This window comes from Cydia strobilella, chromosome Z (assembly GCF_947568885.1).
Source record: "Cydia strobilella chromosome Z, ilCydStro3.1, whole genome shotgun sequence".
Taxonomy (NCBI): domain Eukaryota; kingdom Metazoa; phylum Arthropoda; class Insecta; order Lepidoptera; family Tortricidae; genus Cydia; species Cydia strobilella.
In genome coordinates this window covers 33,742,233-33,766,647 of record NC_086068.1, presented here as the reverse complement: position 1 = coordinate 33,766,647, position 24,415 = coordinate 33,742,233, and the positions used below count along the sequence as shown (strand labels likewise).

At 37.8% G+C, this 24,415-nt stretch overlaps 1 protein-coding gene across 1 annotated transcript in view; it reads left to right on the top strand.

Annotated features, from left to right (window-relative positions):
• The window catches only part of LOC134754791 (solute carrier family 22 member 3-like), a 59,867-nt gene extending 50,685 nt beyond the window's left edge, over positions 1-9,182 (top strand). The window contains exons 10-11 of the mRNA XM_063691157.1: positions 7,150-7,325; positions 9,016-9,182. Of these exons, the coding sequence (XP_063547227.1) occupies positions 7,150-7,325; positions 9,016-9,168 (329 nt within the window). The 3' untranslated portion in view covers positions 9,169-9,182. The remainder of the gene's footprint in view (positions 1-7,149; positions 7,326-9,015) is intronic.
• Positions 9,183-24,415: the final 15,233 nt, after the last annotated feature.

Here is a 24,415-nt window from a genome sequence, read left to right as displayed (position 1 = left end):
AACTTGCAGCGCCATCTATCGCGCCACTCAAGTACTAATGTCGCCCGGTTGCTAGCGCGCGGCTGCTTTCTCGTCAGTACGCTTTTGTAACTCAGCCGAGCAACACGTTTACAAAGCAAGTTTAAAGAAGATCGAGAAATTTCAAATCGTGAAAATGTTTTGAATACCTTCGACTTCGTGACATTCCGCTCGGTGCCCAAGGCCCAGCGACGAGACGCAGTGACCTTCCTATAGGCACCGTCATAAAAAATACACGGGTAAGTAATTATGCCTCATGGCGTTGTCCTGTGGGACGTGGAAGAATTTTGAATAACTCCGACTTCGTGAAATTCCGCTCGGTGCCCATGCCCCAGCGACGAGACGCAGTGACCTTACTACAGGCACCGTCACAAAAAGTACACGGGTACTTATGCCTCATGGTTTCGTCCTCTGGGACGACAAGCGTCGTCCCGTGAGACGACATGGCGTCGTCCCGTGAGACGACATGGTGTCGTCCCGTGAGACGACATGGCGTCGTCCCGTGAGACGACATGACGTCGCCCCGTGAGACGACATGGCATCTCTGACATTCATCATTCCGATGACATTCCGCTCGGTGCCCGTGGCCCAGCGACGAGACGCAGTGACCTTACTACAGGCACCGTAATAAAAAGTACACTGGTACTTATGCCTCTGGGACGACAAGTGTCGTCCCGTGAGACGACATGGCGTCGTTCCGTGAGACGACATGGCGTCGTCCCGTGAGACCACATGGCGTCGTCCCGTGAGACGACATGGCGTCGACCCGTGAGACGACAAAGCGTCGTCCCGTGAGACGACAAAGCGTCGTCCCGTGAGACGACAAAGCGTCGTCCCGTGAGACGACATAGCGTCGTCCCGTGAGACGACGTAGCGTCGTCTCGTGAGACGACTTGGCATCCCTGTGGAACGCCAAGCGTCGTCCGGTAAAACGACAAGGCGTCATCCTGATGAGTTACGTCATCCTGTGGAAAGATATCACGTCATCCCGTGGTATCGTCCCGTGAGAAGATATTGCGTCGCCCCGTAGAACTACATTCCGTTGTTCGATAAAACGACATTTTGTCCTATCGTGAGACCCTAATGTGTCGTCCTATGAGACGGCATCGTATCGTCCTCTGAAATGACAATGAAATGACGTTGTCTTGTTAGACAAACAACCGTTGTCTCATTTTCTACCATAAATACGGTGGCGGACGTCTTATTGGTCGCATTATTGTTCGATGTCTGCTTGGTCTGACTCACATTTTTTTAAAGATCTGCATGGTCCTGGTATTACCCATGTGCGACCCGGTTAGTCTACGTCATCGATCGAATTGTGTGTCACCTTTTAGGACGATGAGCAGCTAAATTTCTATTGGCAGGTTTGGCGCGAAATTGATAACGAAAACGAGAGAGGGGGAGGTAAGGAAAATCGACATCAGTTTTAAAGAAGAAAAGAAGATTAAAACTCTCTCCTCTGAATAGGAATATCAATACACGTAAAATACAAATTCAAATACAATACAAATACAAATCATCGCACTTAATCCCTCTTTTGAATGACTAGTCAGGTTTTGATAGTATTTTTGGGGATACTAAAGCATCTCCTGTATCCTCTTCTAATGTTGACTATAGTCTATAGCTACAAAATAGCGGCCTGTCACAAAGAGAAACCTTTGCGCTAGTCTAGAAATTATCTATATTTCAAAACGTCTACTAAGTAGCTGTCACGCAGAGACCACAGAACTAAGAGTTACACGTAAAAAACATACCTTCTATCACATTCCGTTCAAAAGGCCGAACTAACAATAGCATTTATAATGCTCTATTCACATCAATCAGGTAGAAACTTGTAAACTCAGCTTCAAATGCTGTAAGTAACGAGCTCCACTTTGGAAGATTATCTTAGCAGCGGGTTTTAAATCATAATACGTTGACCGCAAACGTTCTAGTTCCATTTCAAAGAGTTCTATTACTATTAATATAACTATCGGAAACGGAATGGTATTTGTAGGAGGTGCTTTCACAGAATGACTAAAAGGACTACAATACTAATTTAATATGGCCTTCCGCATTGTCACCCATGATTGATCAATAGGAGTGGAAACATCGGTTTCGTTAGTGGTAGATGTTATAGGTCTAACGAAGCTTCCCTTTGTGTAAATAAAGAAAGAATTTATGAAAAAAATTTTCGGTAGTTCAGTTAGTGGAGTTACTGATCCTGTGTACCGAAAAATCGCGAATTAAATTAGTGAAGCCGACTAAGGGAACTAAACCGTCGAACCAACAGCCATGGTCCACGGCTTTGTATCTAAATGAACTTGGAAGTCTTTAACTCAAACGACTACACATGTAAAAACAATAAATAATTGCTCCGAGAGTTTGTTTGATTTTCCAATAAGACAAATAAATGAAATCACTTCAAAATCTTTGAAACCATGTGGATTGCGGGGCAAGCCATTATATGTACATACAAAGGTACAACGTACGCAAACGTACATACAAGAGTAATATTTAGAAAATATTTGCAGGCAGTCACCGATAGCAGATACCTGATTCGAAAAGAGCACGGATCGGAAATACAAACCCTTCTTTCGATTTCTAGTTGAGATGTTTCCCTTCCTACGAAGTAGTCACATGCTTTTAGCATACAGCGTTTTAGGCCAAATGCACCCAAGTTCAAGATAATATGTAATATTCTTAGAGGAATACCAGAAAGAGAACATCCTTAAAAAGACGAGTCAACTAGGTCAAATCCCAAATAGATACCAGTGCACGGAATCAGAGGCTTGATAATAACGTTAGAACGCTCATCAAAGGATCGCGCAAGATCTAAGCCGAATATGATTCTAGTAGTGTCTCATGACTACAATATGCTCGCCGGTTAAATAGAGTGCAATGTACTCTAAAAATCAACACTAGTTCTGTTGTCATTGCCAGATCTAAGTACTACAAGCTTAACTGAAAGGTAGAAGTCCAAGGCTTACAGCAGTCCAAGGCTTACAGCATACTGTTGTAACAGGTCTCGTATGGCATGTACTCGCAATTGTAAACACCATCGTCAATGCAATCAAGTAGTGTTGTAGGTTTGTAGTACCCTACAAAATCATCGTGTCTTGGATATAGGGCAGACGCGCTGCTAATCGAATTACAGCATTACTTGTGAAGACAACTACAATTCATATATTTATATATTCATGATACATTCATTAAATATAGTAAATATGAGATTTCTAGATATATATCAGCTTTACGTCAACGAAGTGACAAATAATATGTCGCAGAAAGGCCTAGATCATCAAATAATTGTCTATTTGGGGGCATCATGATGACAGATTAGTACTAGGGTTCCTTCAGGATAATAAAATCAGTCTAAATTCAACTGATATACAAAGTTCAAAGTGTTTTTATTTGTGAGTATATGTCAAACTGATTACAGTAGCGGTAAATAAATATTTGTAGCACTATACCCTGCCTGATGGCACAATTGCATGAAAGTCAATAAACAACATACAACGTCCTTGCATTGCTAAATCTCTTATCAAAATTAATATTTGGTAATGAATGCATCTACACGTGTCAAGGGTCAATAGGAACTGTGCCACGGCACCACACGCGCGACGGCGCTAGCGCAGCATTTGAGATTAGATTACGTTATCAAGCTCGACCCGTGGACATAAACAAATAATACTGTAATGTAATGTAATTTGTCTTAGTCTCACGAAAGTTTCGCAATTGGTTTTAATAGGTTGCGCTACAATTTAAAGTGGATATTTTCACTTCGTCTATTCTTATTCAAAGAGTCTTCCGTGATCAGCCAAGAGGTGTTTACGCTCTTATTAGAAGATCGTATGTATAGGTACGAAAGTAATAAAAAACTCACGAAGTGTGCTAAGACTAACAATAAACTATTGTACAATCCACTACCAGCGCGCGAACCATAAAATTTTCATTTTGGGAATCAATTCGCCACCAGAAAGAGTGAACGTTAAACAACATAAAATGCCAAACCTAAAGATTATAGGTGAACTCATTTGAATGATTCAATGATTAAAATATCTTCTAAAATATTCTACCTGGTAGACGTATCTTCAGTAAACGCACAGTATCATGGAGAGATGCCATCCACAACAACTGGAGTTGTCAGCATCACTTTAAATTTACAATCATCAACACCATACGATTGTCACCTGCGTGTCAGTACTCAGCAATTCTGTTCATTCGCCATTCGTTACATTCGCTTGCATGACTGATAAGTATTTAATATAAGCTCAGTTGAAGCGGTACCAGCCTAATGGCATGTTTTCAGTTATCTGTGGATAGTAAATTTAGCAGCATAATTGACACTTAAAATAAATAGGAGCCTACCATTTCATATAAGAATTATTAACTATTCATAGCTTAACATTAATATGGTTGTTTTAAAGCAACCCTCACCTAAAACCAATCAATAAGGATGTATGATCGGCTCAGTTGAAACTACTACTAGCTGAAAGTTGTTACTAGATATTAAAGTGCTAAATCGTGAAATGATGTATTTTCTTCTTCATTTTCTGACGCTACTTTCAGGCAGAGCAGTACTCGATTCGAAATACAATTCAATTATTTCCGCAAATAAACACATTATGTAGGTATACATATAATTTTCAACACATTTACGGAATTTGTTGTCATTATGTAGTGGGCTATGTACAAATGAAGCCGGTATAGTAAATAACTATTAATGTCTAAAAATACAAACATTTAGTTATTCGTGCATATTAAAATACATATTACATTACATCTGACCTATACTTACCAATTTACATTTAATTGATAGAAAATACTTTAAATCAGAGAGGACCCAGGGTTTTTTCAATTAGTTACGAATTGAAAAAGATTTTTGGATGGATCGGCAGTTCTATATTTCATTGTGTTAAGCAGTAGACAAGTAGTATTATTTTTTGGTAAAATAATAATTATCATTACATTATACAACATAACCTATTTATCATGTTCACCTAGTGGGGTGGGGTTTGATATAAAACTCACTCGATGGGGTTCACTTTGCAAGCATCACAGCTCGCGTAGCTTCAGATGTGATTCAGCATACTTACATAGTCGCAATGAATAACTTTAGTTATGTTGCCAGTCAGTGCTAACGATTGTCGTATCTATCGATAATTACAAATGAGGAAATTCTAGTCATTAAGGTTTGACGCAAACAATCTTTTGGTATATCAATACGGAATATATTTCAAGCCCATATTCTTATTATGTGATTTTTGCATAAATATTATAACTATACAGAGGTCACAGTACGCCCGGGCCAGCGCCGGCAGAGGTTTAAACACGTCTCATATGTGGTTCAAGCGGGAGGCAAGGACACCTAAATAGAACCGTTTTTCCCCCGAAGGGTAAAAAACGGATATTTAGATTCCTGCCGAAGCTTGAACCACGCCTAAGGGCCTTGCCGGCTTATACATATGGTACTGACGAGAAAGCAGCCGCGCGCTAGCAACCGGGCGACATTAGTACTTGAGTGGCGCGATAGATGGCGCTGCAAGTTGATAAATTTCCTTAATTAGGGCTGAGTTACAAGGGTGTTATCTCATATGTGGTTCAAGCTTCGGCAGGAACCTAAATATCCGTTTTTTACCCTTCGGATGAAAAACGGTTCTATTTGTGCAACAAGAAAGTTGGTTTTTCTTGCGAGTGTTTATTTTGAGTCCCGAGAAAGCGAAAGATTCTATAATTGAATCACGAGCGAAGCGAGTGATTCTAAGGTAGAATCTTGAGCGTAGCGAGGGACTCATAAACACGAGATGTAAAATAACTTTGCTCTCGTGTTGCACACATAATTTTTCACCTCAGTAGTGAGAACATATTAAAGGTTAAAATGTATTTCGAATTACACAGAATAAACAGAAAAAAAGTATTATAATATGTACGATACGATAAGATACGATACGATACGACACGATACCTACGAAATTAAAAAGCTACATTGTTTCACTCCCTGGAGTGAGGAAAGTCGCACTTTCCTCACTTCAGGGAGTGACGAAAGTAGGCTTGTTCGAGCTGCTGAGGTGAAAAAATATTTTTTACATCATAATCCTTTATTTAGGTACAAGTAACTTAATAATTACCTTTTATAAACATAATATTAGCATATAGAAAGGGAAAAGTATATTTGAGGGCAACCTGTATACTTAAAAACTATGGTCGATTCTAAAATTGCCTTAAGGGGGGCGTTGATACCTTCATTTACCTTTTACCTTACATCGTTGCCTTAAATATGAAATATAATTAACAGGAATTCATTTAATATTTTCGTCGAAACTCATATGAAATAACACAATCGACAACGCACAATAAATCCAATAAAAAATAATTACAGAATGAAAAATGTTCAACTTTACCTCCAAAACGATTAAAAAAATATATATAATATATAGTAGTTTTTTTTGTTCTTATTTACTGCCAATTTGGTTTGACCTACTATAAATTTGCAAAAATTACTGCCTTGGGTGAGACTTGAACTCACGGCCTGGAAATTTATTCTAAGCTTAATAGCATCGATCGCAGACGTTTCTGCTTGTTAAAAATTAATTTATAAATTTGCAATTCAATATTATTGGAATTTGTTAATAATGTTTTATTTATGATTTTTTTGGAAATTCTATACAAATAAAACTGCAAAATATATCAAATATCGTTTATTGTTTTTTTTTAATAGTCGTATTGGCAGAATGTCATTCCGAACCAAAAACCAAATATTGGTTATAGTTTTTTTTTATGGCCGAATGCCATGATGCTGCGTAACAAATATATGTGAAATGGAAATTTAAAAAAGCCACTTCCCGGCCTAGGCCTGCAACTTTGTATGAAATTTCATTACAGACCTCTCGTCTAGCCGCGCCTGAGACGTGATACTTCCCAGCCGGGAAGCCAGCTAATATAAAGAACGTAATATCAATATTACATAGCATGTTTGAGAAAAAATAATTTACAAGTTTGGTTTGAACTTCGAGCCCGAATGGCAAGATCCCTAGGATGCGTAAAGTTGTGAAAAATATACGCTAAGAGCTAAATGGCGAGGAGTGCCTTATTAGGTACGTCGATTAAAATGATTAGGTACTTAATAGATATAGTTATTGTGTGCGGTAGGAGTGGCGTCTGTGGTGATGGCAATGGGTGCGCGGTTCCTGGGTAACATGGCGTACAGCGCCGTGATCCAGTGGACGCCGGAGCTCATGCCCACCAGCGTGCGCGCCTCGGGCGCCTCCTTCGTGCACGTCAGCGGGTTCGCCGCCGCCATGCTGGCCCCCTTCCTCGTTTATTCCGTATGTAATTTAGGCGGTTATCACACTGACGCCGGCGCCGCAACCCGATGCGGCGATAGGGTGTAAACGCGACCTGTCTCGCTCACAAACCTTCCCAGCTTCCAGTTGCTGTTGTACTTCTCAGAGCCCTAACAAATTTCAAAGGTATGGTCCCATCCTACTGAAAACATAAAACTTAGTATGCATGTAGCTTATCCAGGAGGGGAAACATTCTCTTGACAGCTTGTTTCCACCTCAATTTTGTGAATTTTGTCGTGCCCGCACAAGCTACATAACATGCCAATTTTCATGCTTTCTACCAAATGGTACCACCGCATTAAACCACAAGCCTACCGATTAAACCACTACAAACATCATCCATACTAATATACTAATACTTAATATACTAATTAATATTAACGATGTTATGTTAATTTTACTAATATTATAAATGGGAACGTGTGTCTGTCTGTCTGTCTGTTACCTCTTCATGCTTAAACCGCTGAACCGATTTAGTTGAAATTTGGTATCTGGGGGCACGGCAGTGCCCCCGTCAAGACGAGTAAAGCGAAACGCAAGGGCACTACCTACCTTTTCTCTAAGCGCTTCGTTGTTTTTTGAACCCTCAAAACTTGGGTTTGGATTATACCAGATACACAAAATTCTCGGAATATGATGTCAATAGTGGACTTAGTAAGCATACTAAAATTCAATTGCATAGTTTAGATTATTTAGCTTATATTGCATACTTTAGATTTTATTCATATCTAAAAAAAACCCGATTTCGTCACTGACTCACTCACTCACTCACTGATGATCATCAAAACCTTTAGGGTACTTCCTGAAGTCCTAGGAAGCTGAAATTTGGTATGTAAGGTAGTCTTATCTTAGTTCATAATTGACGGGTTTTGACGTTTCTTGTGGCACCTGGATCAAAATTCTTTTCGTTGTCTTGTTTATTGTCCCGAAAAAATGCGACGGAGTGGTGCTTTTTGTATGGGGTGAAATTAAGTTTTTTATTCATCTCAAGAGTGTTATAATCTACAGCTAGAAAGACATGCAACAGCACTCAACTTTTTTTATTTATCTGAAAAAAGATAAAAATAGAAGCGTGACAGAGTGGTCAGAAACAAGACAACGAAAATATTGTTGACCCACCTTCACACTCGCTTGCTAGTTCAGTGCACTGCAGGGTGGCCCAAAATTTTGACAAAAATTTTTAAGGAATATTTTTTTTACTTACGTCTTTATTTTATAAAATGTCATCAAAAATTAAATTATTTACCGTAATGTAACTAAAAGAAAACGTATTATTTTCTAAATATTCTCCTTTAGCCTTGATACACAAACTTAAAAACGTTTAATACAATTTTCAACAGTATGCCGTAGTAAAAAAAATTACAACTTATTTTTGGGCCATCCTATATTTATGTTGTAAATCGCTGGTTGTAATTGTAAACAACATCTGTGACCTCGTTACACCATCAATTAATTTTAATATTCGTGTACTCATGAGCAGAACCACATATTTAGTCCACATACTCGTACTTGCTCTACCAACTATTAAGTATTGACTGCAGTAAGTCTAAAATTGAGTGATTTTTATCAGTCGTATCAAGAATTGGAAAAAACTGTTTTCTTTAATATCCGCATAGTGAAGGATTCACCTAATAGTGGGGTGGCTGGTGGGTGATGTTGTGTTTGAATACAGGAGCGCGTGTGGGGGGAACTGCCGCTGGTGCTGGTGGGCGCGACCGCTCTGGCGGGCGGCGCCGTGGCGCTGCTGCTGCCCGAGACCGCGGGCCAGCCGCTGCCGCAGACCCTGGCCGACTATGACCGCATCGCCGACGCACGCCGTCGGTAGCACGCCCGCCCGCGCCGCCGCCGCCGCCGCGCCGACCAGCCTCATGCATCTACCAACTACGAGTACATTCTATCGCGGAAATATTTTATTACTTATGATATACTTAGTACAAGTTTCGTAATGCAAAGATTTGGAAACTTTGGATTTTAGTAGCATTCGATACTATACACCCTTCCCAAGAGCGATTGTTCTACAATATATTATAACTAGAGACCCGTTGCGGCGTCAAAACGCCGCTAGAGTATGGTTTTAAAAGTTAGGTTGCCTGTCCACTGGAGCGGAGCGGTAAGCGGGGAAAAAATCCAGCAATAGAATTTCATTAAAATTACAGAGCGGAGATTTTATGCCATTCAATCGGTGGATTTTTTCCTCGCTCATCGCTCCGCCACCTCGCTCCGCTCATGTGGACAGGCAGCCTAAGACTGAACGCTTAATGAAATAAAAAAACTCAAGAGCAATAAAAATGGGTACATAAAGTATCCTATCAAAACATTACATATAAAAAGATTCATAAAATGTTCATTCATTCAGGCATTCATGTGCTGTTGTTGATGTGTAGTAGTTGTTGGTGCAGTAGTTTTGTTTTCCAAGTGCGAGTCGGACTCGCGTTCCAAGGGTTCCGTACATCACACAATTTAAACAATGTATGTTTTATGTGAAACGTGAGTGAAATGTCTTTAAAAAACCCGTAGGGGTCGGATCAAAAACTAAGTAATTAAGTCCGACTCACGCTTGGCTACACATTTCTATTAGGTTTTCCTGTGATCTATAGGTAAAGAACTATTTTGTGTATTTTTTTCAAAATTTTAGACCCAAAAGTTTCGGAGATAAAGGGGGGAATGGTCATTTTTTGTATATTTTCTTGAATAACTTCTAAACTGTTTATTTTAAAATAATAAAAAATATACATTTGAGTTTCACACAATGAGCTCTTTCATTTGATATATAACACAATATAGTTAAAAAACTTAATTTTTTAATTTTCTCATTTAACCCCCAAAAGTGGTCCCCAAGTTTAAATTTTATTTGTTTACGTTATATGTCCATCTTTGGGTCACAAACTTACATATGTATACCAAATTTCAACTTAATTGGTCCAGTAGTTTCGGAGAAAATAGGCTGTGACAGACGGACAGACAGACAGACAGACGCACGCGTGATCCTATAGGGGTTCCGTTTTTTCCTTTTGAGGTACGGAACCCTAAAAAGTAATGAAGTCGTACTTTTGGTAGAAAGAAAAGATCCGCATGACAGCACTTCATTCCCGCAGCTCGGCCTTCGTCCTTGGCTGGGTTTCTGCGCGTTGTTTTCTTGTCTTGCCATTTCGCTCTCATGCCTAAAATTTCATGGGGCTAATGTATAATTTTATATTTTCAACACACTTGCTCAAAACGACGTTTTTATTCTACCGATTTTTGGCTCATAATCCTAGATATTCGTGCTTTTTAGGGTTCCGTACCCAAAGGGTAAAAACGGGACCTTATTACTAAGACTCCGCTGTCGGTCTGTCCGTCTGTCCGTCTATCCGTCTGTCCGTCTGTCTGTCACCAGGCTGTATCTCATGAACCGTGATAGCTAGACAGTTGAAATTTTCGCAGATGATGTATTTCTGTTGCCGCTATAACAACAAATATTAAAAAGTACGGAATCCTCGGTGCGCGAGTTTAGAGACTGAAGTTTGCAAACATTTTACAAACATTCCGTGTCTGGGCTATAACAACGAAAATCGAAGTTCGAATTGCGGGCATCTTTCTCTGTCACTCTAATTACGCCTTCATTGGAGTAAAAGAGAAAGATCCCCGCAATTTGCGAATTTCGGTTTTCGCGGTAGACCCTCTAACCTAATAATAGACTTAGTATATACACGTAGTTATAGACATGAAACCGAGCGACCAGGGGTAAGAGAAAGACATATTCATGTATTGACAGTTTCGTGTATGGCAGCATAATCCTTTTTCATATTAATATTCACTTTATCTGGTAATAGGGGCATTTCACGTCAAGCGGGCAGCAAAAAAATGGTCAGGTTCTGGATTTTGTTCATAGTTGGATTAATTGGACCTATATGTGAACTAAAAAATTTGGCGTCATTTCTTTTTTAATAAATTGCTTCGTTAAAAATTTATACGCATTTAAAAAACTACAAAATTTGAGGAACGGATTTTTTAAAAATTATTATTGAAATTCTTTCAATGGATTTAATAATAACTAAATAGTGATTATTTGAGAATATTAGTTGATTTCCTTGAAAATTTATAAAAAAAGTTTTTTTTTATCTTTTTTTCATATAACAAACCGGAAGTTAGTATTACATAGTCTTTTTTTTCCAACTTCGCATTTTTTTATATTTTTTATTTTTACACAATAATGTAGCTTATGGTGTACTAATGTCCTATAAAAAAAATTATAATGGCATCTCGATTGGTTTTGAAGATTCATGAAGTAATTCGAAAGTACTGCGCGACGCTCCGTACTGAGCGGTAGTTCTATGTGGCAGTCTTTAATGGCCAATTACGGGTTTTTTTACTTTTGCGTAACGGAATTAAAGCAATAAACAATATTTCATCGGTTAAGATATATAAAAGCAAATCATGTATTATTCAATCGTGCCTTGTAGCGCTATCTCTGATCAACCATATCTTGGAACTGAAAACAAAACGTTTATGTTTTAACAAAACGCTAGAGGTAAATTAATAACTATAGCTAGGTTTAGGCGGGGTATGTCACATGCTTAAGAGGTCACTTTCGAGTTAGGTCACGTTATGAGGACGTTACTTTGTACGTCACATTCTGAGTTTGTCACATTCTGAGTACGTCACTATCTGAGAACACCACTTTCTGAGGACGTCACTTTCAGAAAAAGCCACTTTCTGAGGCCCTCGCTTTCTGAGTTCGTCACTTTCTAAGTACGTCACTTTTATAGCAAAGTAATATTTAAGCGTATATGATTGCTGGTATCCATTGTTCATGCAGGTATACGCTTTAATCTTACTATGCTATAAAAGTGACGTACTCAGAAAGCGAGGGCTTCAGAAAGTGGCGTTCTCAGAAAGTGACGTCCTCAGAAAGTAGCGTTCTCAGAAAGTGACGTACTCAGAATGTGACGAACTCAGAATGTGACAAACTCAGAATGTGACGTACAGAAAGTGACGTCCTCAGAACGTGACCTAACTCGAAAGTGACCTCTTAAGCATGTGACATAACCCGTCTAAACCTAGCTATAGTTATTAAGTTACCTCTAGCGTTTTGTTAAAACATAAACGTTTTGTTTTCAGTTCCAAGATATGGTTGATCAGAGATAGCGCTACAAGGCACGATTGAATAAAACATGATTTGCTTTTATACATCTTAACCGATGAAATATTGTTTATTGCTTTAATTCCGTTACGCAAAAGTAAAAAAACCCGTAATTGCCCATTAAAGACTGCCACATAGAACTACCGCTCAGTACGGAGCGTCGCGCAGTACTTTAGAATTACTTCATGAATCTTCAAAACCAATCGAGATGCCATTATAATTTTTTTTATAGGACATTAGTACACCATAAGCTACATTACTGTGTAAAAATAAAAAATATAAAAAAATGCGAAGTTGGAAAAAAAAAGATATTTAATACTAACTTCCGGTTTGTTATATGAAAAAAAGATAAAAAAAACTTTTTTTTATAAATTTTCAAGGAAATCAACTAATATTCTCAAATAATCACTATTTAGTTATTATTAAATCCATTGAAAGAATTGCAATAATAATTTTTAAAAAATCCGTTCCTCAAATTTTGTAGTTTTTTTAAATGCGTATAAATTTTTAACGAAGCAATATATTAAAAAAGTAATGATGCCAAATTTTTTAGTTCACATATAGGTCCAATTAATCCAACTATGAACAAAATCCAGAACCTGACAATTTTTTTGCTGCCCGCTTGACGTGAAATGCCCCAATATTTAATTACATGTCAACCTTAATATAAAATATATTACAAATAGCATTATTATTATTAGAGCGTCTTACACTATGTATTAGAGAATAACTCCCTATGGTCGTAAAACGCCTGCTCGAGAAGCCTGCTTTCTTTTTCACTCTTATAAATTTCGGTATTTCGCCATCGCCTCCTTGCTATGACTATGATGCCATAACCCGACCATGACAAAATGCCCGGATGGCACTATTTTCTCTTTCCTTTTATAGGAATCGCAATAAGACTATCTTTCTCTATCAAAGAGTGTCAGGCCCTTGGACCTACCTTGGACTTTTTTGAAAGTGTACAACGACTGGACCGCGACCTTGGTACCGTCAGAATATCTCTTTCTCGCTCTCAGCATACGGCGGCCCACCGTAAGCGCCGCACCGCACCAAGGTCATTGTGCGATGCACCTATAAGTAAGAGCGAGAAAGAGATAGTGCGGAAGGTGGTCACCGTACGTACGTTAAGGACGCAGCTTTAAGTTAGAGCGAAAAAGAAATATTATAGCCGTATTTAACAGACTATCGTAAAAGCCGTTAGAGACTACCACACCTCACCGCGGCCTTGGTGCGGTGCGGCGCACGTATCGATAGTGTGCAAGTTGATCACCGTACGTACGTTAAGGACGCAGCTATAAGTTAGAGCGGGAAAGAAATATTATAGCAGTATTTAACAGACTATCGTAAAAGCCGTTAGAGACTACCACACCTCACCGCGGCCTTAGTGCGGTGCGGCGCACGTACCGATAGTGTGCAAGGTGGTCACCGTACGTACGTTAAGGACGCAGCTATAAGTTAGAGCGAGAAAGAGATATTTTGACCGCATCAATACGGCTTTTCGAGATATTCTCTTTCTCGCTCTCACTTATGGGTGTGGCGCTCCAAGATCGCGGTGCGGTGCGGTAGTCTGTTACGGCTTTTACACACGATCGCACATATGCCGCACCGCACCAAGGTCGCGGCCCCATGCGGAAAATTGGCTGACCGGTTACCTTAAAGATCCGACATCATTTAACATCCTCATGAGAACAATTCTCGCCGTACGTGCTTTTTGAAATAAATATAGATGCTTTTCCCCACCGTTTTGTATGGTTTATGGTGGCCTGGTAAGCTGCAAATTCTGTCCCTCACAGGCGCACGCGGTAGGCCACTAAGCTTCTATAGGATCCTACCTTCTATGTGCCAAAGCAACAATAAAATAAACATGTGTCATCTTGATGAGTACGATGTGGATAACACATGTCTGGGGACTTCCGGTTCGAACGCCATCTTGATAGTAGCCTCGTGATTAATTCCTTTGTTTTTTGCTCATTAATATTGTTTAAAGTGTAATATCGATAGCTTTATTATACAATAATCTAATGTGGTAGTGTGCAGTGAATGGAGAATTAATCTCAAAGCGTGTTTAACCACCATTTTGGAGTCAACGGCCGGTAGTCCACGTGCCTCTCGTAAAATCCAGCTATCGGTTTTACGAGACAACTACAACAACCACCGAACAGCGTCGTGCTCTAAGAGCATTTATTTTGTTCCTACCCTTTTACGTGACATTGGCTACGGGCAACACCGCCCTCAAGTCCATCAAGAAAAGAAAAGAAAACACATGTCTGACATGTTTGTCAAACACAATAATAAAATTTTATGTTGTTTTATTATAATTTTTAGTGTGGTGTATGCATGTTACAGTCTCAAAACAAATATTTAAATGGATTGGATACTGGATACCTTACATACATTGGATACAGGTTCGAGTTCAATTCAATCTCAAGTCAGAACAAAGGTCACGTGGTACATTTTTTCAAATTCACTTTTTAGTACTTTATCGGGAAAAAACCAAAAAACTAAGAGCTTATTGCAAATCTGTAACATGAGACGAATCCAATGACATATAATTTATTAAAATCGAACCATAACTGTAGATCTGATAGCCATAACAGCCGTCAATGGTCGATCGTTTAGATTTTTTCGCCGTTTTTAAAGATAATAATGGTACGGCACCCTACGTGCGCGAGTCCGACTCGCACTTGGCCGGTTTTTTACATTTAGTCAATATGCATATGTAGTGACACGGAACCTTTCGATCACGAGTCCAACTCGCACTTGACCGTTCTCCACATTTTAAATAGTATGGATGGTATAGAAAGGATGCCAATCTCTTATGGCAGAATTGTTGCAAAAGTGATCGCTTTCAGCTTTAAATAATAGTTCCTAATCTCTCCGGTGGCGCTAGTTAGGCTCTGGGATATGAGTATAACATGAACCATATAAGGCAACAAAAAACCCGACCAAATTACGCAGGTTGTTTTTGGTAGTATTTCGGTGTATGGTGGCGCTGCCTAATTACTGTTTTTTGATGGACACTTTTCATAAATAGAGATTTGGCTCCTTTATACAGTCTCCATGTTAAATAGGTATGCGAAAAAAGTTTGCATATATCAACATTTTTAAAATGAAAACAACCTGGCAATTTAGAGTATTGACATAATAGTCCCCTTAAAAGTTGACACAATATGTTTACTGTCATTCATTGTCAACAAACTGTAAAATTATTTGTGTATTTTCGTACATGTTTTAAGTGTTGCGGATACTATGTTGCCCTCAAAAATAATATTTCATAATGCTGAACAACTTACTACAGGTTTGAGTGCAATTCGTGTTTTTTAATATTTGGTCATCTTGACATCTTGAGTCAAAATAGGGATTACATGTCACGTGGTCAAACTCACAAATTAACTTAACTTTTTCAAATTAATTTTTCAGTATTTTTTCAGAAAAAAATTAAAAATCCAGGAGTTTTATGCAACTCTCCAGCATGAGACGAATCTAATGACATATCATTTATCAAAATCGGACCATAACTGTAGATCTGATGGGATGAACAAAAATCGGCCTCGCGTAATATATATATAGATGTTTCCCTCCCAATTTGGGATTTGGGAGTCCCAAATCCGAAACAAATATACAGTCGGCTTCGTCGGCATTTTGATTCTACAAAATTCAAGTTTTAACATAGGTACTTAGAACGTAGTCGCTGGCTGGTCACTATCGTCTGCCAGGAACTTGAAGCTCTGCTCTCAGAGAGGTAATAGGGTGGAATAGGGTAGGGAATGAGTAGTATTTTGAAAAGGAGAGATATGGAGATAACGCATGTCTCTACGGCGGCGGATAGGTAACCAATTAAGTTGATAACGAAGCGACGAAATATTTTCTGCGGAGACTAAAAATATTTCTAAAGGCGGGATTCCATCAGTGTGCGGCACTGTGCGGCACAAGCATTTTTGTATTGAATTAATTAATCAATGACTGGCTCGTCGATGCTACCCTCAGCGTATATCTGCAGATCGTCTGCATATAGGTGATATGATGAGACCAGAGGTTGAGTCATACTCTTGATGAACATCCCACACTTCGCCTTGAGGAACACCAGCGGTTAGTTACTTAGCCTCGTAAGCCCCACTATCCATTTTCCTTATTTTTAATTTGAACCTTGTTGCATAGTAGATTAGGGTGACTTTCGTCTGCGGTTTGTGGCGTCAATTTCGCAGATGTTCAAGCCTTCGCGCTTGTTCCCCGTTTTTTGTCGGTTTTTCAGCCTGCGTCTCCTTTGACTTGCAAGATTCCACATTACACAGCATTTAGGCTCCTCTGTGGCAAGATGAATATTAATTATATTTTGATTATATTATATTATGCAGCTATAATTTACGGGTTTACAACAAAACAAAGTGGAAAAACATGTAAATCACCTATGATTAGTTAATCAGTTAAACTCGATCAGCTAAGACTTTTTCGCCATCTTGCCGCGAACAAAACTGCGAAATCGCCTTGAAATTGTGCGACTTATGCGAGTGTGGAGTCATAGATACGTCAACGTCGCACTTTGTTCGCTCCGCGAAGTCGCGCCGCGATTCACGCACGTAGTCTAGAGTAGCGGCGGTTGGTGACTTTACATTATGGGAGTTCACTCACAACAGTAAAAAGACTACAACTAAACATACTATTAAGAGGCCGGTGTCGATTTTAGTCGCAAAAATGTAAAATTGATAGATTTCGTTGATGAAATTGTACACCTTTTGTTACCAAATTGAAATAACAAGTACTGGTTTCTTTTAGCACGTCTTCTTATCTTGCCTTTTATCAGATATTTTTTTTTGAAAACAGACTCACTAAATTAGTAATGATTCTTTTTCTGAACGACGTTTAGGTAAACACGCGTAAAGCACTGATTTTGTCGCTCTTATTTGTAAATTTCGTAGTTTGGACTGCTAAAAATGGTAAATTTGTATTACACATATTCTGTACTTGACCTTTATCAGATTACATTTTTGTTATATGACTTAGAGTTCAAGGAAATAAAAGTTAAACGAATTCAATTTTCTCCAGAAATTACTTCAAAAAAAAGTTACAATTGCTCTGAAAATAGACTTAATTTCAACGTAATTTGGATACTTGTTCAATCTACAATATTTGCTGAAACTATTTTTATACATCAATTTGTATAATTTACCACCATAATTTTTTGATGAATTTTTAAAAACTTCCCCTTCTCTTCATATATTACCGGTGACGCACGCTCGCGACCTCATTATTAAAAGCAAGATGAGAAAACGTGCTAATAGAAACCAATACCTGTTATTTAGATATTACGTAACAAAACGTGTATAATTTCAACGACTAAATCCATCAATTTAAAATTTTTGCTCCAAAATCGACTACGGCCTCTTAACCGTCGCAAAATACGAATAGATGTCGGTTTTCGTCCACCCGGTCATTGAAGTCTAGGTTAACCCGGTTATATATTTTCGGTATTACGAATATCTTGACGACCGATAGACGCCAACTGCAGTTCATTTTTCAAATGGATTCGAGGTTGTGAATTTTTATTTATTTATTAAACTCACCGCAAAGCCGCACCGCAAACACAAGACAAAATAGTACACACCCTCACACGAAACACGAAAAACAAAATTCCTAGTTACTTTTATCACATCCACACAACACAGTCACGGTGTTTTTGCATATTGGTCTGATATGACATAAGTTTTTGTTTTCCTTCAAGTTCGTCCTTTTGTATTTAAGAGCCAACAGGAGGTGAGCCCGGGTTCAATTTTGAGATTTCAAGTTGAATATCGCCGTCGCTCTGACGGGGGCGGTACCGCGTAGCGAGGGGCTATCCCAGTGTGTGTGGTGCACGCACACAGACGCGAACGCATTTTCCGCTCCTCGCCGGCCTCCGCTGGCCGGCCCGCTACGCTATAGCTATGCATACCAAATACCACACACACCAACCAGTTCTTTTCTTACTTTATTCATCGATTATAACTCGTTCGCTCGCTACCACCACTAAGCGTTTGCTTATTCCCTGTTATTGTGGTTAACTCCTTGATTTTAAGTAACTGAATTCAATATCCTTCTACAACCTGCAATCTAATTAACATTTCGAGGTAAGAAGAGTAAAAAAACATAACATAACATGGACATACAAGAAAACATTGTTGTATAAAAACATACAAGATAACGGCTGTTAAATTAATCCAATTAAATATTTTTAAATATAAACAAAAATATTAAATTATAGTCGTAACTATTTTAAAAGTAAAACTCCCTTATACCTTGACTTTAAACAAAGTACTTTACTTATAACTTACTTGGTTCGTATGAATTAGTGACATACCTAATTAAAAAAGAAAGCTATAACTCCCGCGGGAACATTAAGGCCTTTTACCTTCAGTACACCTGCATAGAATAAGATCTTTTCGAGCAAGTGTGATTAAAAACAAATTTGCCGCTCTCCGGCTACGTGGAATAGAAAAAAATAGCCTCAGGTTAGATAAAATATCATAACAAAGAAACATGTGACATGTGATATTTCTTACTTTGATGTAATTATACAGTTTTATTAATCGTCGTTTTTTATTTATGAGTCAGATTTTGATAAAAATGTTTGAAGAGCTAATTCTGCTCGGAATAAATATGAAACCCCAATTTGGGACAATAGTCTAGTCTACAATACGTTCAAGGTGGTGAAAAATATAGTGTAAGCTGTTCGCATAAAAAACCGCAAATCGATGTACAGGTTACCCGTTTGGTACACGTATACTAGAGGTCAAAACAAAATTTTTGACCCGCAGTTCCTAAAAAAATCCCTTAGGAGGGAATGCTGAAACCTTTTTTTTATATAATTTATTTTTTTCAAACCTATCGTAATCTTCTCTTATCTATCATACGAAAGGGCTTTTTGAAGCGATTCTGAAAATACCACATCATTACATTTTAGCCAGTTTTAGGGTTCCGTACCTCAAAAGGAAAAACGGAACCCTTATAGGATCGTGCGTCTGTCTGTCTGTGTGTCCGTCTGTCACAGCCTATTTTCTCCGAAACAACTAGACCAATATGTTGGCTCAGGTGCAAAAATTCCATTAGCTATCATCACAAAGTCAACAATTGCAAGAAAGATGTATGTCATAGATCAAATTTCTTAGCGAATAAGGAGTTATGCAAAAAGATGTTTACATAGGACTGTTTGACTAAATAAACTATCGACCTGACAAACGGTTTTGATATTAAGGTATGTACTATATTTTTAGGGTTCCGTACCTCAAAAGGAAAAAACGGAACCCTTATAGGATCACTCGTGCGTCTGTCTGTCTGTCTGTCTGTCTGTCTGTCCGCCTGTCACAGCCTATTTTCTCCGAAACTACTGGACCAATTAAGTTGAAATTTGGTATACATATGTAAGTTTGTGACCCAAAGACGGACATGTAACGTAAACAAATGAATTTTAAACATGGGGGCCACTTTTGGGGGGTAAATGAGAAAATTAAAAATAAAGTATTTTAAACTATATCGTGTTATATATCAAATGAAAGAGCTCATTGTGAGAATCTCTAATACATTTTTTTATAATTTAGGATAAATAATTTAGAAGTTATTCAAGTAAATAGGCAAAAAATGATCATTCCCCCCCTTTATCTCCGAAACTACTGGGTCCAAAATTAAAAAAAAAATACACAAAATAGATCTTTACCAAAAGATTACAGGAAAATCTATTGGAAATTGCAGTCAAGCGTGAGTCGGACTTAATTACTTAGTTTTTGATCCGACCCCTACGGGTTTTTAAAGACATTTCACTCACGTTTCATATAAAAAATACATTGTTTAAATTTTGTAATGTACAGAACCCTTGGAACGCGAGTCCGACTCGCACTTGGCCGGTTTTTCTTAAATTGAAACAAAAATAATTTTCAAAACATACCAACCCAGGTAGCAAAATGACGTAAAATGACGTCAGCGACGTCATAATGACGGCATTATTACGTCATTATGACGTCGCTGACGTCATTTGACGTCATTTTGCTACCTGGGCAAGTTTGGACTCCTCCAGTTACGATATGGATGATTTTTTTTGTACAATATACCACAAATGATAAGTGATATCCTCATATCGAACCCCAAAAAAGCAATTTTAAAAATAATTTTATTTAGTTTTTTTTTTTCAATACAAAGTGACACAATCTACTTCAATACCTATTTTACGAGACTTATGGAACTGTACTGCAGATACGGTACATATTAATCATACAATGATACGTAATATCCATATATCCAACGGAAAATACCTCTTTAACCCTTTAACTTGACCCCAAACTTGGTATGTTTTGAAAATTCTATTTGTTTTAATTAACAAAAAAAAGGGATTTTTTTAGGAATTTTAGTGTCAAAAATTTTGTTTTGACCTCTTAGTATGCGTGTGCCAAACGGCTAACCTGTACATCGATTTGCGGTTTTTCATTGAAATTGGGCCTGTACGGCTGCCACTAATAGAGATACTAATTCCTAAAAATACATAGGATACCTCATTGGATTCGGAATGATGTCTAGAAAAATGTATTCGAAGCGTTAATTTATTCCCACATAAAAAAAGTTCAAAAGCTATTAACAAAAAACGGCCAAGTGCGAGTCGGACTCGCGCACGAAGGGTTTCGTACCATTACGCAAAAAACGGCAAAAAAATCACGTTTGTTGTTTGGGAGCGACATTTAAATATTTATTTTATTTTAATGTTTCGTTCATATATTCAGATTTGTATATGAAAATGTGAAACTATTATTTCTAAAATAAATTATTCGTCCCTAATTTACACAAAATTTATACCAAATTTGATCTCATAGATCATGATCAACAGATAGGTAGAAATAGAGGCAAACTGGACCGCAGAAACCGACTTTTCCCCTTCCTTTTTGGGGGGTAGCCAGGACTTAATCTCGTAGCTAGTGCGTCAGCTCAGCTTTGTATGAACCAAGGAATAATAAATAGTATTAAACGATATCCCCTGAGGCCAAAGTGCATACTCGCTTTACTTACTTCGCCTACTAAGAGGCAAATCGCGACTGTTATGGTTTATCGATCTTATCACATCACTAGATTATCGACATTCAATATCGACTATTGCCCATCACTTTTCTGTCTGTGTACGTATTTAGAAACTTGACCCCGCCCCTAAAATTAGTACGATAAGGACAACTGCAGCGTAGGCGAAAAATCCTGCGTAAAAATCTCAAAAATCGAGGTTTTGTACTCGACTGTTTCCTCCTCCAAAACTTAACCAATCGTAACCAAATTTGGAAATCTAAATGATTATGAAATTGTCTGTGTCGGACTGTTTTGATTTTTTGGCTAATTGATATCAGTTTTGAATACCACGCCTCTCATTGCGGCATAGTCAGTGAGGCCATTTTTGGCCATGTTTGAAGGGCTCTAGCGCCTTAAAAAACAAAAATATCAAAAAAAGCAAAACACACCGACACAGATATTGACAATATTAATCTGTGTTGAAAAAATCATTCCTCTAGCTTCAAAAACCACGGAGGAAACAGTCGAGTACGTTTGTATGAAGAAATGACCACTCCTGTTGGCTCTTAACTTGAGTCGATTTTGTAAACTTTTATCACATTCTCACGTTAAATTCATTCATTTTTAAACACCTCACAACAAACCAATTGTGTGCACTCACTGTTCAAACTCTTGTCTAATTATTTAAAATGAAAAAAACCCTAAATTGCATTCACGCGCGTACTTTAAAATTGACTGTTTTAAGATCTGTTTACAAACAAGTGACAATATGGCGCGCGTACCTAGTGCGCGCGCATTCGATGAAAGGGCGCAAGGTCGAACGGGCTAGGAGCGCCGCTCCATTTTTGCCTCTTTCTTTATAGAAAATCTTCTGTTTCACGTGCGGAGCTGTGGCGAAACTTCTCTTTCGCTCTTATTGAATTTTCTATTGATTTCATGTACTAAATCTTTTTCATAGGAGCTCAATTCAAAGCGCTCCGCTTCGCGCGTTACCTATGATTCCTTTATGAAATTATAGGACTAGGCCGAGTAGGCTGAGTAGTATAGGCTGTTTATAAACTTATCTATACATATAATAAAGCGGAAGAGAGTCGAAAGTCTGTACATGGAAGATATTCGAAAAAAATTGGCTGGGGATACTTAGAATCGATAACAGAACACGTTCCAACAGTTTTTAGAATTATTGTCTGTTTGTCTGTTTATCTGTTTGTCTGTTTATTTGACCGCGCATCAAATAAAAACGGCTGAACGGATTTTAATGTAAACTCTATTAATCTATCGAAAAAACCCACGGCCAGGTTATAGGCTATAAAAATTTGAGAAATTTTACCCCTCAGGGGGTTAAAAAAGGGATGAAAGTTTGTATGGGGTTCAAGATTTATTTTAAGCTGGCAATTTGAAACTTCGTAAAAAGATATATCTTAGAAATACAAGAAAACTAATTTCAGCGTTTTTGAAAATTCATCCCCTAAGGAAGTGAAAAAGAGGTTGAAAGTTTGTATGGACATCAAATTTTTTTTCGAGCGCGTTACTTGAAACTGTATATCCATACTATTATAATACAGGAGAAGTGAATTCAGCGTTATCAAGAATTCGTCCCCTAACGGGGTTAAAAGGGGGTTGAAAGTTTGAATCCATTACAAATGCTTTGAAACTTCTTAGAAAGGTATAATAGACAATTACAAAAAAAGTAATTTCGACATTTAACGCCACAGGGGGTTGAAAAGGGGATGAAAGTTTGTCTTGGGGTGCAAATTTTATTTTAAGCTTGGAACTTGAAACTTTGCAAAAAGCTATTATATTAAAAAGCAAGAAAATTACTTTCAACGTTTTTAAAAATTCATCCCCCAAGGTAGTGAAAAAGGGGTTAAAAACTTTATCTTGATAACTATATCATTTAAGCTACTAGGCCAAGTTAGGTATCGTTTTTGTACAAATCGGGTATGCCGAATTCATTTATGATATCAAAATGACACCATTCAGGAGTGAAAACACAAAAAATATGAAAAAATAATACTTTTTTTAAATTCCTCTTCACGCTTAAACCGCTGAACCAATTTAGTTTAAATTTGGTATAGAGATAGTTTGAGTCCTAGGGAAGAGCATAGGAAAGTTTTAATCTCAAACTTCATCCCTTAAGGGTGTGAAAAAGGAGGTGGAAATTCGTATGGGATTCAATAACCGCTGAATCGATTCAGATAAAATTTGGTATAGAGTCCCATAGAAGAACATAGGGTAGTTTTTATCCAAAAAAATTACCTTAAAACTGAAAAGGAAGGTGTAATATTGTAGGGGGAATCAATAACCGCCTGAACTGATTTACATGAAATCTACGTATACGTCTTTTGATTTAGTTGAAAACGACTTAGAACCTAATCTTAAACATCCCCACCCCCCTACATCAAAAATCTGGGTAGCTCCACTTCTTAAATACATCTTAGGAACACCAAGATTAATTCTGCCAAATACCTAATCGTATATCGCATCCATATTCATACGTATCGCATCCTTTACTCATACGAAATCACTTTTTCGTACAACTGTTAGTCCTCATTTCCTCTCTAGATTTATTCAAAATATTTTGACACAATTAGTTGTGTATCAACCACAGCTATGTCCCGTGTACGTTTGTGTTTTTGGAATTTTTAATTACTTATTATAAAAGTTAGAAGCATTAAAAAAATTGCCTGAAATCAGTTTTTCGCTCCTAATTTTTACAATAATCAAAAAATCTAAAAAAATAATCAAAAAATCTAAAAAAGTCAAACGTAGAAAAGTAGCATTTAGCTATGGTAAATATACTTCAAATTATGTACCTAAAAATATTTTCATAATGATAGAGGAAAATGGAGACTGCGTTTGTATGGAGAAGCGGCCGTGCCCTTTCCTCTTAATAATGGCCACGAAGGTGGGTACTTTAAAAAAAAAAAACATT